The sequence below is a fragment of the Magnolia sinica genome, chromosome 2, assembly GCF_029962835.1.
Source record: "Magnolia sinica isolate HGM2019 chromosome 2, MsV1, whole genome shotgun sequence".
Taxonomy (NCBI): Eukaryota; Viridiplantae; Streptophyta; class Magnoliopsida; order Magnoliales; family Magnoliaceae; genus Magnolia; species Magnolia sinica.
The window spans coordinates 64,543,135-64,557,381 of NC_080574.1; the positions used below are offsets into that span (position 1 = coordinate 64,543,135).

Sequence of the window (14,247 nt, forward strand, 5' to 3'; positions counted from 1 at the left end):
TTTTGGAGTCATATTTTGTGTTGTACCAATTATCTTTGGGTGTTGGGCTTTTGGGCCTAAACTCACTTAGGGTTGCTTGTTCAACATAGCACGTGACTTGCACTGTGAATTAAATGGGACATCTCTTACTAACAAAGCATTGGATTAATGCACGGGTGGCACCTCAGTGCCCATGTCGGCTATGTGGTTGATATGGCAAAGGTTTCAAGTGCAACAGGTACTAGCCGTTCGAACTTTTGTATACGCTCAGGTTCTAATGTCTACGGGTCAGCCAATCACCACACGAGTTTCTGTTTTGGTGGATAAAAATAGAAGAGGCTTGTAGTCTAACACTGAGAGTTCCATGTGTCGTCCACGGGCCATCGGCGCCGTGCCCCACGCTTCCCGAGCCACGCACGTGTGTAAATGTGATATGATACAAATGACAGGAGGGTCACATAGGTGTGTTCTACATGAGCTTTGAATATGTCTCATTTTTATTTTTATTTTTGTCCCAAACCCTAAAATGAGCTGGAAAATTAGGTGGACAGGGTGGGTGAAAAACATACATCAGGTGGGCCCAACAGAGTCGTGTGCCACCAGGGATATCCTGGTTCTCGGGTCCTGCAGGCAACCTGCATCCACCTATTTAAACCGATGGGCCCCACCTTTGATCAGGGATGGACAAAAGAAATTCCATAGTGGAAGATCCTACTAGCCTCTTATCATGATCATCAATATACTTCTGTTCATAAAATCGGCTTTAAGGAACTGATGTAAGGGTTCAGATCTTTCAACATGGGCTTAATAAATTACCTATGTTGATCCCGTCAAATCAACGGTTTGGATCACCAAACCATAGGCCCGGCTTCTACTGAACTGGTGCTCCAAGGTACGATTGATTTGTCCTGATGAATCACGGCCCTAAAAGTCTAATTATTGAATCCAACTTTGCCACGTGACAGTCAACCCCCATTTGAGATCACAGACCAAAGGGAGGAAGAAATGGGATGGAACGGAAGCGGATTGCGTCCTACCCAGGGCTCTGTGGGACCCACCGTCATGTAAGTATTTTATCCATGCCATTCATAGCTTTTCTCAAATCATTGTAATCATTGTAAGGTATGATCCTAAAACTGAAGAAGGTCCACAGCTCCAGTGGACCACATCAAAGGAAGCTGTAGTGATAATGACACTCACCGATGAAACCTTTTTAAGGGCCACCGTGATGTCTTTTTTACCATCCAACCTATTCATAAGATCATGTAGATGTGTATGAAGTCAAAAACAAATATCATTTTGATCCGAAACTTCTCCAGCTCCCGAGAAGTTTTTAATGTTGGGCGTTCAATCCCCACTTTGTGGTCCACTTAAGCCTGTGCCTGCCTAATTTCTTTGAACGTACCTTAAAATCATCTGAGAAAAACTATGAATAGCGTGGATAAAACACTTATATCACGGTGGGCCCCACAGAGCCCCGCCCGGACGTATGTAGGACGTAATCGGCGTCGGGATGGAACATGGTTTTAAAACTCGAACCAGGTTGATACGACTTGTCTGAATCGACTTGGATTCCGATAGAACTTGATCCCGTTCAATAGAAAGAACCCTCCTCAACTTGGGCGACCTGGGCCAATTCAGCCCTGCTGACTCGAGCGAGTCCCTAGTCGACTCAGTGCAGAACAAGTCAAGCCAGTCTCCCGGTCATTTGAACACGGGATGAAAAGAAGATAATTGCTATAGGAAGTACATACGCAAAATACTATAAAAATCACAAGTCCAGTCAACTCAACCGTTGCACCATTAGTAAGCCTTCAACACTAACATTACAAATGCAACAATGTAATAGGCCCATGCCCATCTCGACCACTGGATGATACCAACTCCGTTGATCGACGGCTCTGAAGGTTGAACACTGTTATCATCATCTACCTTGTTCACATCGACAGTGAATTTCATGCCACCGAGGCAATGTCCAGGGACGGCGCAGATGAACCAGTACTTCTTGGCTTCTGCAAGGGTCACTCGATCATGACCACTGAAGTACGACGCTAGGACACCCGATTGATTGTCGCACGTTTGGTACGTTTCTTGGGTCACCTCAAATGTGTTATGTTGCCCTTGCACGTACTTAAAAACTGCACCATAACCATCACAAGAGAACACAAAACATTGCAAATATTAAGATGGGGAGTGATCAATTAGGACACTTTGACGCAATAAGATATGTAATACTCCATGATGAATACACGTGGACATCATATCAACCAATCCAACATGTATTTCATAGCTACATGAAAATATAATCACTAATTAATGATCATATATATTGTTGGAAATTGAATTTTGAAAAACTATTTAAATATATAAAATTAAAATAAAAAAGTTAGAAAACTTATCAATTTATACAAGTCGAGGCGTGACGTGAGTCACTCTGCTTGAAATTTAATTTTGCTCTCATTGGATAAAGTCATAAGTGCAACAAGTTTCCAGAGCGATCGACCTCCAGGATACAATGACTATGACTCGGTTCCAGCAGTACACTTATTATGTATGGGCTCAAATTATTTATAGTGTTATCCTAAATCAGAAATATTTATAAAAAAAAAAAAAAAAAAAAAAACACTAAAAAACCCAAAAAAACCTGACTTTGTAATCCGTTGCAAAACTTAAAAGCAAGAGTCTATTCGTAAACTTTGTGAATACTCTCTTAAGGGTGATTATTGGATTTAAACCCAATTGGTGCGACCCTTAAGCTTAAAAAGACATAACTTTTCAAAACGAAATATGAAAAGATGTAAAATTTCAGATTTATGTGAAAAGAGACATCCGTAGGGCACGTGCTCACCCATGGCCATGGCCACGGCCCGTCCCGACAGAAAATTTTGAAATACTAAATTATTTTTAAATAATTTAAAATACAATGCGTATTGGCATGCATGGTCTTTTTATAGCCATTTATTACTATATAGATGGAGAATGCACACATCCAGCTTGTTGAACTAGTCATGCTATACTGTGAAGATCAATCGGCACAAAAAGACCAATCTAATCATCAATTGGGCCATATCATGGAAATCAATGGACAAACACTTGATAACCTCCAACCTACACATGTGGCAAGTGTCAACGTGTGAGTTAAAATAGTTTATGTATCATGTGCACTTAATGAAAGATAAGTTATGAACGTCTTGAGGTCAATCACTATCTTCCTCAAGGATAACTACTCCGAATCCGCGGAGCATCTCTAGACTCCTCACAGAGACTTCTCGAATCTACGAGGAAAGAAAATAAAATAAAAAATAGAAATAAATTATAATAAATTTGAAATTTAATTGATTCCTTAAAATAAATGATTTCACAACCCTTTAAATAGGGATACCAAGCATTAGAAGAGAAATCAGAAGCAAACTAAAACTAAAACTCCTAGAAATTCCTAACTTACTATAAATAGCAAATTTACTTTTTATAATAAGTTTCCTATGTGGTTTAACCATGTTATTCTCCTAATTATTGTAAGCACTTTTGAACACAACTCCTAAAGCCCAACAGATGAAGAGTTATAATTAAACTAAAACTTATTAAAAATAGTAAAAATGGAAATAAACATGGAATTTGACGGTCGATCTGATGGAATCTCGCAAATTTGGCGTGGGTAACCTGGTAAAGCCGAGATGATTGGCTAAAGTAGCTCGTCCTACCCCAAAATCATATATGGTATGTTGAGTAACTCATTCTGATTTCTAAGACATGCTTGTTTTAAGGTTCCGACGATCTTGAAGACTTCTGTCTTTGATCGGACCTTCTTTATCTATCTTAGACATGGAAGTGTCCACCACCCGCTCTTACATCAAGTTACCATCAAAACATGGCTAAAGTGTCAACATATCCAATGCGTGTGACATCCAACTTTTTTCATAAGGTTGGCCTTAAAAAAATAATAATAATACAAGCAAACAAACAGCAGATGTAAAAATCACGTATATCCACTCAGCACGTGGGCCACAAAGAATAAAATAATTGAAAACTACCAATTTAATCCAAATACACGTGCAGCCCACTGGAGGAGTGGATCCGCCTGACTTTTGGTGGTAGGTGATCTTTATTGCTGTGCCAGCCTATAGACAGGCTGGTTATCAGCCATACATACATAACATGTTTACAATTATATAATAGCTGGACACCAACCAGTGCCCATCTACTTGCATGTGAGACCTCTGTGCATACGAGTTTCATTAAGCTTCATCGTAAGGATTAAGTGCCCGTTTGGATGCAACTTCACAAACCCCTTCTCCTACAAAAGTGACGCTTTCTGTCAACTCAAGGAAGACCAACCGCAATGGGTTTTGGCCGGATGGTGTCTTAGCGGATATTCTGTCTAGTGGGGTACAAAAGGGGTTACGAAACTAAGCCCAAATGCTCAACACAAAAGGGGTTTGTCTAAAAAAGGTGTTTAGGTGTTGAAAGTTCCTTTTTTAAGGGTGCGTCCAAACAGGTTCTAAGGGTGTAACTTTCCCCAAGTCTTAATTAGTGAATGTCGTCAAAGATTCAAGCCAGCCATAAGAATGGCCACCTCATTGATAGGACTCTTGAGTGGAAATGGACCTGGGGCTGGGCCCAATTAGCCTAGAATTGTAGGGCACAGGACCTAGAAATCGGCTGGATCGCCAGGCCAGGGCATCAAATTTACACTTGATGTCCAGTCATAGGCCAATGATGAACCTCCTGGCCTAACCCATTGGCCCAACCCAATCATCATGTGGCCTACCATTATAGAAAGAAAAAAATGCTTATAAAGTTTCCATTCAACATACATGTATAGTTTAAAGATATTGATATAAGTCATGTTCTAATGATTCAAACCAACTCAGTATGGAGAGTTGATATCAAAAGAAATTTTAGTTTGGACTATTTCAAACATTTAATTAATGATTTACACATATACGAGATTGGAACTTACATTCATTGACCTTGTTGTGGATGGCACTTTACCAAAAATATCATGTTGTTAGGCAATCTAAGCCACCAATTTTAAGACTTCAAAATCATAGTGGTGGGGCAAGCCTAATGGAATCTTATGCTCATTGAATACAATCCTCCAAAGTCCTCCAATCACTGACTCGGACTGTAACTCTATGATTTTGAGGAACCAGATGATGAATCATCCAGATCATGTATATGTTTGCCACACATGCAGAGATAGAGTGCTTGGTGATTAAATGACAGCACCAAAGATTGGGGCCACAAAACACGTTTTAACTCCTAATTACCCCAATAATCATTTTCCTTAATACAGATCCATAACCACTGATAAAAGATATTAGAGGAGTTTCTGCTAACCTAAAACATCTCCGACGGAGAAATTGTATTTTGCCGACCATTGCATGTACCTTGCCGACATGGTCCACCCTTCCTCATCGCCCACAGCATAATCTTTGGCTTTGACGCGATCGACAGATGAAAGATTAAACAGAAAGATGATCAAGATGATGTAATATTTTAGTGCATTGAAACCCATTGCATATGAGAGAGAGAGAGAGAGAGAGAGAGAGAGAGAGAGAGAGAGAGAGAGATGGTGCGTGTGCTGGAATATGTAGAGTAAAAGAAACTCAGGTGAGAGTCGGTCCTATGTTGTTGCAGGGATGAGATCGATGCTTCGTCAAATGACAAACACAACCTGTCGCTTAATCAGCTGACTTGTCTAAGCCCGTGCGTTTAGTCCTCTGGGCCTGATCCTAGCTGAATGCGTGTATTACGTGCATTACCCTCATACACACAAACACACGGATATATATATATATATTGTGGTAAAATATCACCTGTTTCTATCCAAGATCCCAGCATCACAACTCCATTTTTGTCTAAATTGCGGAGTAAATGAGAGCTTCTAAAAGTGGTATTTCGTTAGTGATTCTTTCAGAGCCTTGGCTTGTCACATTAGTCTGAATTTCATATTTTCGGATGTGAAAAGAAGTATAAATATCTCCATATACTAGACGTTCGCTAATGAGTACTGCGTCTTCAGAATTGTAGCCTTCCCTTGGCATATTAGCTACTAATATATATATATATATATATATATATATATAGAGTTTCAGCAGGTATTCTCGAATTTCCAGAAAAGGAAAACCTCGTAATTTAAAATCTCTCAAAAAAATGTGAGCCTAGGAGTTCCAGAGAACAAGATTTGTTAATATGGGTGCAATCAAACACACTGCATTACTTTTTTATGATGTTTTGCATAGAATCGCACCGACCCCAACCATGGATCATCACAGGGCGCATGCCTGCAACTAACCAGGCACCACATGGGAGACAACGTGCATGAGATCTACACCACCCATCAGGTCTCCTTTGTATTCGTCGTAACCAAAATTTGGTTCAAAAACATATTGGCCACACAATACAGAACAGTTGTAATGGAACACCCAATATTTGCCGTTGCCGTTTATGGGTCCCACATCGTTTGCAAATGCCATCTAATGCATTCACACGACTCTTTTCACCAAGATGAAGGTAGTTTTAAAAAATCACTCTGTTTTGAAACTCAGGTGGACTAGACCACATGAATTTAGATGTTTTAGGGCTCATATTAGATTTTGATTAGTGTGATGCTTGGAATCAAGGACTAAAATGAAGTGGCGCACCTGATGGACGGCGTGGATCTCATCCATGTGAACCATAATTGCTCCCCCTATTACTAGACGCAAGCCTTTTTGTTATGCTGAATCGGCTTAAACAATTTCCACCATTTGGCATGTTCCAATGAACTGGTTGTTAGGTACTTTTCATGTATGAACCAATACTCCATGGAAGGTTTGTACATTATGTTCAGCCTTTCAGCTTGTGTAAGTGAAGCTGATGGTTCATTGATCCAAACCACTAATATGATAGAACTTGGCGAGGACCACTAATCAACGAAAAACATCCAAAACGTTTTGCTTTCCCGTGACTGTATTTGAAGCTTGTTGTGCTTTGTTTCTTGACCATCCCATTCTAGACCACACATTAAACTGATAGGGCTTTCCAGACCTATAGGATTTCGGTGAATCGTCCATCCATTGTGAAGGCCATCATGTCAAAGGTTTGAACGAGTTAACCACATACCCTACTTGTACAGCCAAACAGTAATCTACAAACATTCAAGTTGTACGATACTAGAAGCATCTTTGGATTCTATTCTTGATTATTGCTTGTTGCACATTGTACGCCAGCCTATACATTTTAATGAAATGAAATGAGAAGAAAACTAGATGGAATGAGACAAATGAAAGAGGAAGGGGAGTTATTTGATGCCGCCGAGGGTGTGGCACATGCAATGCACCTGGGAAAGAGGAATAGAGTAGAATTCATGAGAGAAAAATCAGCATTGGAATTTAAGAATAGAGGAAGCCCAGCCGGACACTTTTCTGGGGTAAAATATTAAGATTGTTGGTAGACTTTAGCATGTGAAATTTAAATCGTTTACTACATACGAACAACATTTTCAAGTTTCTAAAATATTTTTTAACATTACTTCAAATGTTTTTTCGTGCCCTTAAAATAGTCAGGTTCTCCATCTAAAAGAAAAAACGTTTTCATGGGTAATGTCGATGCAGAAAATTGGGTAGCTTTTCCTGGACTTTCGTCTACCTGCATAAGGAACGAACAAAGGAGACCCTGACTAACATAGGGGATCCTCCTATGCCTAAATCAGATAGAGAATCTAGGTTTGGTCGAACAAGGTGTTTTAGGCTAAAGATTGTGCATACCTTTCACCATTAGAGGGACTCCTATTTATAGATGAGAATAGGCGGTGGTGTAGAGGAGATCTCCCTATTTGACAGAGGTGTGTTATAGGTAGGATTCGGATTGCGGTTGATTTTCTAGATCTTCGGCTAGGATCTTGGATAGACGCTGTTGGGATCAGGTCGGAACTAGCAGGAGAAGGGTTATGTCGACCTTAGATTATATCGATCTGGCCTTTTTGGCAAGTAGTAGTTAAATTTCTTCTGACATGGGGCCAATCAGTGGGTTTTCTGACTTGCTGATGAGAGACTATGCTTGACCTCATCCCTTACCCGATCTATGGCTAGAGGTCGAACCTTCAGTTGTATCCGTTGTTCTTTGACTTGGTGAGGAACACAAAGTCCCGACCTGACCTTATCCTTTTGGACGGTCCATTTTCCCCACAACAGGTAAAATGTCCAAAACTTACTGATGTTGGTATTTTACTCTACTAAGAGCTATGCCTTTAGTTAAACCATGGATTATTAAGTTTTTTTCTACTACTTTCACCTACATTTTTTATGATTTTTTCCTTGCTTTTTAAAACTCTTGTTGGTGCAAACTCACTCCTTTAAACCAGTGTTATTGTTCGTCTCCCTTCTTTGCACATGACTAAATCTAAAGTCTATAGTAACTCATCTTATCAACTGCTAATGTTACTTCTTAATTTCCCTAAAATACATTTCATTTCTAATTATATCATTCTTGGTACTCATTATTTCAACATCCTCACTCATCCTATGAACTCGTTCCTTAGATTAAACCATTTAAAGTTTGGAACCCCATTGCAACAATTGATTCATGCAGACATATTTGTTAACTTACTTCAACATTTGGGAATTTCGAGCGCCGCAAAAAGCGCCGGCATTTCTAATATTGTTATGTCGGGAATGAGATTTGCCGGCGCTTGCCAGCTCGAATAAGCACCGGTAGAAGTCAATCCGAGCGCCGCTAAAATGAGTTTTGAACACTTTTTCTCATGAAAAAGCGCCATAAAATTTCAACACAAGCGCCAATAAAAGCTTTTTTTATAGATTTGAAAGGCCCTGGCATTCCAGTATTTTTTTATTATTATATATAATTCAATCGAAACCTGTATTTCTTAAATATTTGAAACATAAAAATGATGCCATACAAATAAAACTGAATATTAAACAAAATTTATATTATTGAACAATAAAAAAAAATATAATATTTACTACAATAAATTGAAAATGGTTTTGAGTATAAATAAATAAATAAAAACAAATCCATCTATTTGCCCTCTTCTTTGACTGAATCCACCGGACCTGACCTTTAGTCTTACGAAAGACTGATTTCATCTCCTGAAAATCATAGGGAAAAATGATTTTATTATGATCCTATTTGGGTGCCCACTTAAAAATGAGTTCTTCTCATTTGAGCGTGCATTTGAAAATTCCTGATATTTGGTGCAACCAAACACACCCTCAATCATAATTATGCATTAGAAATCATGATTGTTTGTTATCAAAATTACTTTTAATCTGTACATATAAGATTAACTCCAATGAGATTGGCTCATTTTTAAGTGATGTTTGTTCCAACCAATTAATGACGGTATAGACCTTCTAGCGTACCAGAACCATCATCTCCAATTGAGACCTGTTCACCACCCTCTTTAGCATCATTTCCCTTTCATTGTTCTTCATATACAATGTGTGGATATTTCTCGCTTATAGAATCCTCCCACTACACAACCAAGAAGAATTGCTGGATCCGTCATTATCACTGAACTAGAATTTGAAGACAAATCAGTAAATCTTGAAAAAGATCCAAGTATTACCTTTGGCAGTTCACAATTACGTCTGATTGATGTTCTCCACCCAGCAATTCAATGCATCCAAATGACTACATAAATCATCTTGAGGAACTATTAAAAATTCAAGGCATGGAGGCAATCTTACATGCTGACTGCTGGTAGCATCAAGTCTATCATGACCAGAAAATGCACCAAGAAGAATGGCAGTGTCGATGACTGCTTGAAAATCTAAGCCATTCATAGTCTTTTGTGGGTGAAATCTAAACCATACCAAAAAAAAAAAAAAAAACCTAAACCACACAACAGATAACCGACAAAAAAAAAAAAAGAAAAAGAAATCTAAACCATATAACCAACTTGTTCCATTTTGGTCCTGTTGCAGTCTAACTATTCATTTTGTCGCCCAGCGAAACCAAAATGACTCGGTCGAGTCGACTCAGTGTCTGACAATATTTAGAATCATAAGGATTAAAAGCATCCATCATATACGTGGTATACATACACGACAATTTTACATGGAAAATAAACAAGTGCTATCAAGGCACGATCCACACATGATAATACGCAAAGGAATTTGGCCAAAATGATCCAATGCATCTTAACACGGTCTGTTACTTGTTAAGAAAAATAAAATAAAATTCGATAATCTTGTGTTCACCTAGTTGTGAATATTTTAAGTTTTTCCAGGAGTTGTTGAAAAGATGTTGTGCCCTTTGAAAACTGAATGAAGCTTTTCAAAACCCGGACCAGACCAAATGATTAGGGACCATACTCGTACGTAATTGGCCACCAAAACGGCTGGATAACTGTAAAGACAGGCCCATTAAGTGATTAACTATTTTCTTACAAAAAAGGCAAATACACTTATAGAAGCTCAAAACCATGACCTATATTCGAAACCCCTATGCAAAACAAGGACAACTGCATCATTTCCTGATTTCTTAAACCAATGCAAATAACCAGATTACAACATGCAAAAAACATGAAATGTGCGTGCAACCTAACTGGAATGTAAGACCGATATTCTTCAATCCTTCAATCCCAACCTAACGGACATTAATTCTGCTTTTGACAGATACCTTGACACAGCTTCCATTAATTCTACTTTTGACAGAGAATTGTTGCCACTTCTTAATATTTCTTTCAAAACAAATTGCTGAAATGTTCAAAGAATTTGGAGAGGATGACCTATTTGATGTGGATAACGAACTTCTACAGGTTGTTTGCTTTGGGATAATCTTGCAATGCTGCAAGGCTTGCTTGTATGTATTATGTTAGCAAACAGAGAATATCAATCAATATTAAACAGACTGTAGACAATTCTGACATTGTTAAATTGAAGGACCAATAAAACACAAACATCAAACACATGGAAAAAGTTGCATCATGTGGTAAATGGCTGAAAGACAAGGCAAAATCAGTTACCTTCACAACAAGCAGGGGATAAGTCACAACAGTCGCCCCAAGTTTAGCAACAACTCCAAGTTTTTATTTAAAAAATGCACTACAGAACTATTCCAATCACATAAGATCTTAATAGGATATGAGAAATACATTTCCATGGTTCTTTCTAAGATCTAGGAACTCAAAGACATCTGCATGCCATGGCTTCAAATACACAGCAAATGCACCTACAAGAAGCATAAAGCAATTAGAGATTACACTGTCAACAGAATTTTGGATCAACCCACTTCTCAACCTGTAAAAATGCTGAAAATTTCAACATAGCATTGCTACATTAAAGAAATATGGAAGAAAATGATACAACTCACCTTGACGCTCAAGCCTTTCTCCCTCCTCCTTTACCCGGGCTTGGGACTGGCAATGCAAGTAGTTGCATTGGCAAAGTTAAAAAAGGGGCTTAAGATCCATTTGGTTTGATAAAAAATTATATTCATAAAGATTGATGTGATGACCAAATGGAGCTTAAGACTTATAATACTTACATAAATGTAGTTGTTCTCCTTCGTTTGGCTTCCATCATCTAACACTACCTCAAAAAACACGCTAAAAAAGGTAAACATCATCCTATTAATGTTGTAAAGAAACATGAAATGAATAAGAGTTGCATTGAGTTATAAAGAAAATTGATAAGAACAAGAGTAATCATGTTGGCTAACTTGAACGGATTGAAACTATCAGCTGCTAACCCAAGTCTAACATTACGACTATCCGATGAAAAGGTCGGATGGTAGTGATCAAAAGTTTTCCACGCCGGGGAATCAGCCGGATGCCTTAACATTCCATCTTTGGTGCGACACTCATAATGCCGTTTCATAGAGGATGCTGTTTTAGATGACATGTACAATCTCTGAAGCCTTGATTTCAAAGGAAAATGGCGTAATATTTTGGCTGAAATTTTTCTCTCTTTGGCAGTCGAAGAAGTCACCTCGTCATCTGATTGATGTTCAAATGTTTTCCATCTGGAAGCACCAAATATACCACATGATTGTTCGTCGACATCATCCTTCCAATATAATATAAATCATTGGGACAAGCATCAATTTTATTGTATTTTAGGCCCAAGTCCCCAATAATCTTCTTGGTTTCATAGAAAGACCGTAGTAAGGCTTCACCTTCAGGAAGTGCATCCTTTAGCAATTCAAGTAACATCGTGAATGACATGTCGCTCCATCCACCAAGGCACTTTATGTGATATAGTCAAATAATGAAAGAGAGCTTACTAAACTTCTTGCAGCCTGGGTATAATTCCTTATCGGCATCTTCTACTAATTTAAAAAAATTATTGTGCTTCAGTATTAAGCTCCTGTATAGGTCTATATGTTGCATCACTCTCTTGATCATCCGGACCCGAAAAATCGAATACATCATGTAACAATTCGTACATATCATCATTTGGATCCAGATTAGGCATAGAAGAAGACGTGGCTTCCCCATGAAAACACCAATGAGTATAAATCGTATTAAATCCGTCACACATGATATGATCGTATGCTTCTTGTCAAGATACCCAGAAGTTGTTATTGTAGTTCTTACATGGACATAGGATCCTCCCTCTATCACTTATATTTGTAAACGCAAAGTTTAGGAATTCTTTAGCTCCACTTACGTATGCATTGCTTACCCTAAATTATTCAATGCAATTGGAGGACATTTCAAACAATGCATCTTAACCATTGGGCCACAAGAATTGGAAGGAGAAGTTACTGAGATACCTTGACAAATGAATTCAACTCTTATCCATCACTATGTTCCTCGGCTACTTCGACAAGTTAGTTGAAATACAACGTGAGCCCGACAATGCTTCCTAGGAGAGATAAACTAGAATGTGTATAAGAGAAATTTAAGGAAGAGCACTAAAGCAACAAATTATAATGAAACAAGCACCATTATTGCTCACCCCACAAGCAACGATGATTTAGGTATCTAATAGAATCTCTAATGGTATCTTTAACTGACTAACTAAATCAGTCATCCATCTAAGACTGGATAGATTGTAATACTTTCATGTTCCCATTTAAATGCCCACACTAAAATTCCGGCAGCATCTTCCCATGTCTCTCCGAATATGTTGATCTTACATTTGATTCCCATGTCAAGTATCCACATAATGTGAGGATATTTGACATTAGAAATAAATATAAGAAACGTAACCATAGAGAAAAGGACAGATACAACGTAAAACTAGCATGTGCATTTAAATCAGGTAACCAAAAGCATTCCAATCTATCCATCCTTGAATTGTCCAAACATGAGACAATTTGAGAATTTTTATGTCTCCAAAAGCACACTATATCTATGCTTAGCCACATAAAAATTCTCAAATGTGCAACTAATTGTCCTATACTTAAACAATTACATAATCAATTACAATTAGCATTCATCAACTACCTAAATAATAACATAATGAATTTAAACTAAAGAATTTGTTTTGATAAATTAACCTAGTAATATCTACTACATACTAGTAACATACGAACAATATTGGGGCACCATACCATAGGCTGCAAGAATATCATGTCCCCTTAAAAAATAAATCCTCCAAGGATAACATATATATATATATAAGTTGTTTATTGTCATTTACAATCACAAGTATCATTCATCATCTAACTAACTATTAACAACATTTACAAAAATAAAAGATATCCAACCTACTCTATATAATAACTTGCAACTTAACCTGCTAAGAACCGTCATACACCGTAATATCTTACGACAGAGCGGGTTCTGAGGAGTTACAAGTTGGGCCTCTACTGTCTAGGAAAACATATAAATGAAGCGACAAAAATATAAATTAAGCAACATCAATTATTTATGAAAGAGATTGATGAATAATACCTGGCAAACAAATGGAGAGAAACCCGCTAACTTACTTTGTAGAGCTATGTAGGAAGAGATTGCTTGTATTGGTTTTAAGAATTAAAGATATACTATTTAGAAGATCATGTTGAATTTTATTAAAAAAGGGGAAAACAATCTATAGGTGAAATTCTAGAAGATACTAACATAGAACTTGGAAATTTGTTTGGAAATTTAATATATGGACAACAACTTTCAGTTTTGCTCTCCATTAAGCACCAAAAATGATAGAACAACAAATAGAGAATTGTAGCAATACCCACTAAAAGGATGTTAATCAGTTGATAGTCCTTTTTTAAGTCTTGGGTAAATCAATGTGAAGCTTTAAGGATTCTCTTTACTTGTATAAATTGCAGTTTTCTATTTTAATGTTGATTTTTGGATTGAGACTAACTCTT

General features: G+C 37.7%; 1 protein-coding gene across 1 annotated transcript; it reads right to left on the bottom strand.

Annotated features, from left to right (window-relative positions):
* Window positions 1–1,721: 1,721 nt before the first annotated feature.
* Window positions 1,722–5,539, bottom strand: LOC131229124 (mavicyanin-like). The gene is made up of 2 exons (XM_058225002.1): window positions 5,320–5,539; window positions 1,722–2,117 (listed from the first exon to the last, which is right to left on the bottom strand). Exons 1-2 carry the CDS (start codon window positions 5,495–5,497, stop codon window positions 1,783–1,785), a joined length of 513 nt encoding a protein of 170 aa, XP_058080985.1. The 5' UTR covers window positions 5,498–5,539; the 3' UTR covers window positions 1,722–1,782.
* Window positions 5,540–14,247: the final 8,708 nt, after the last annotated feature.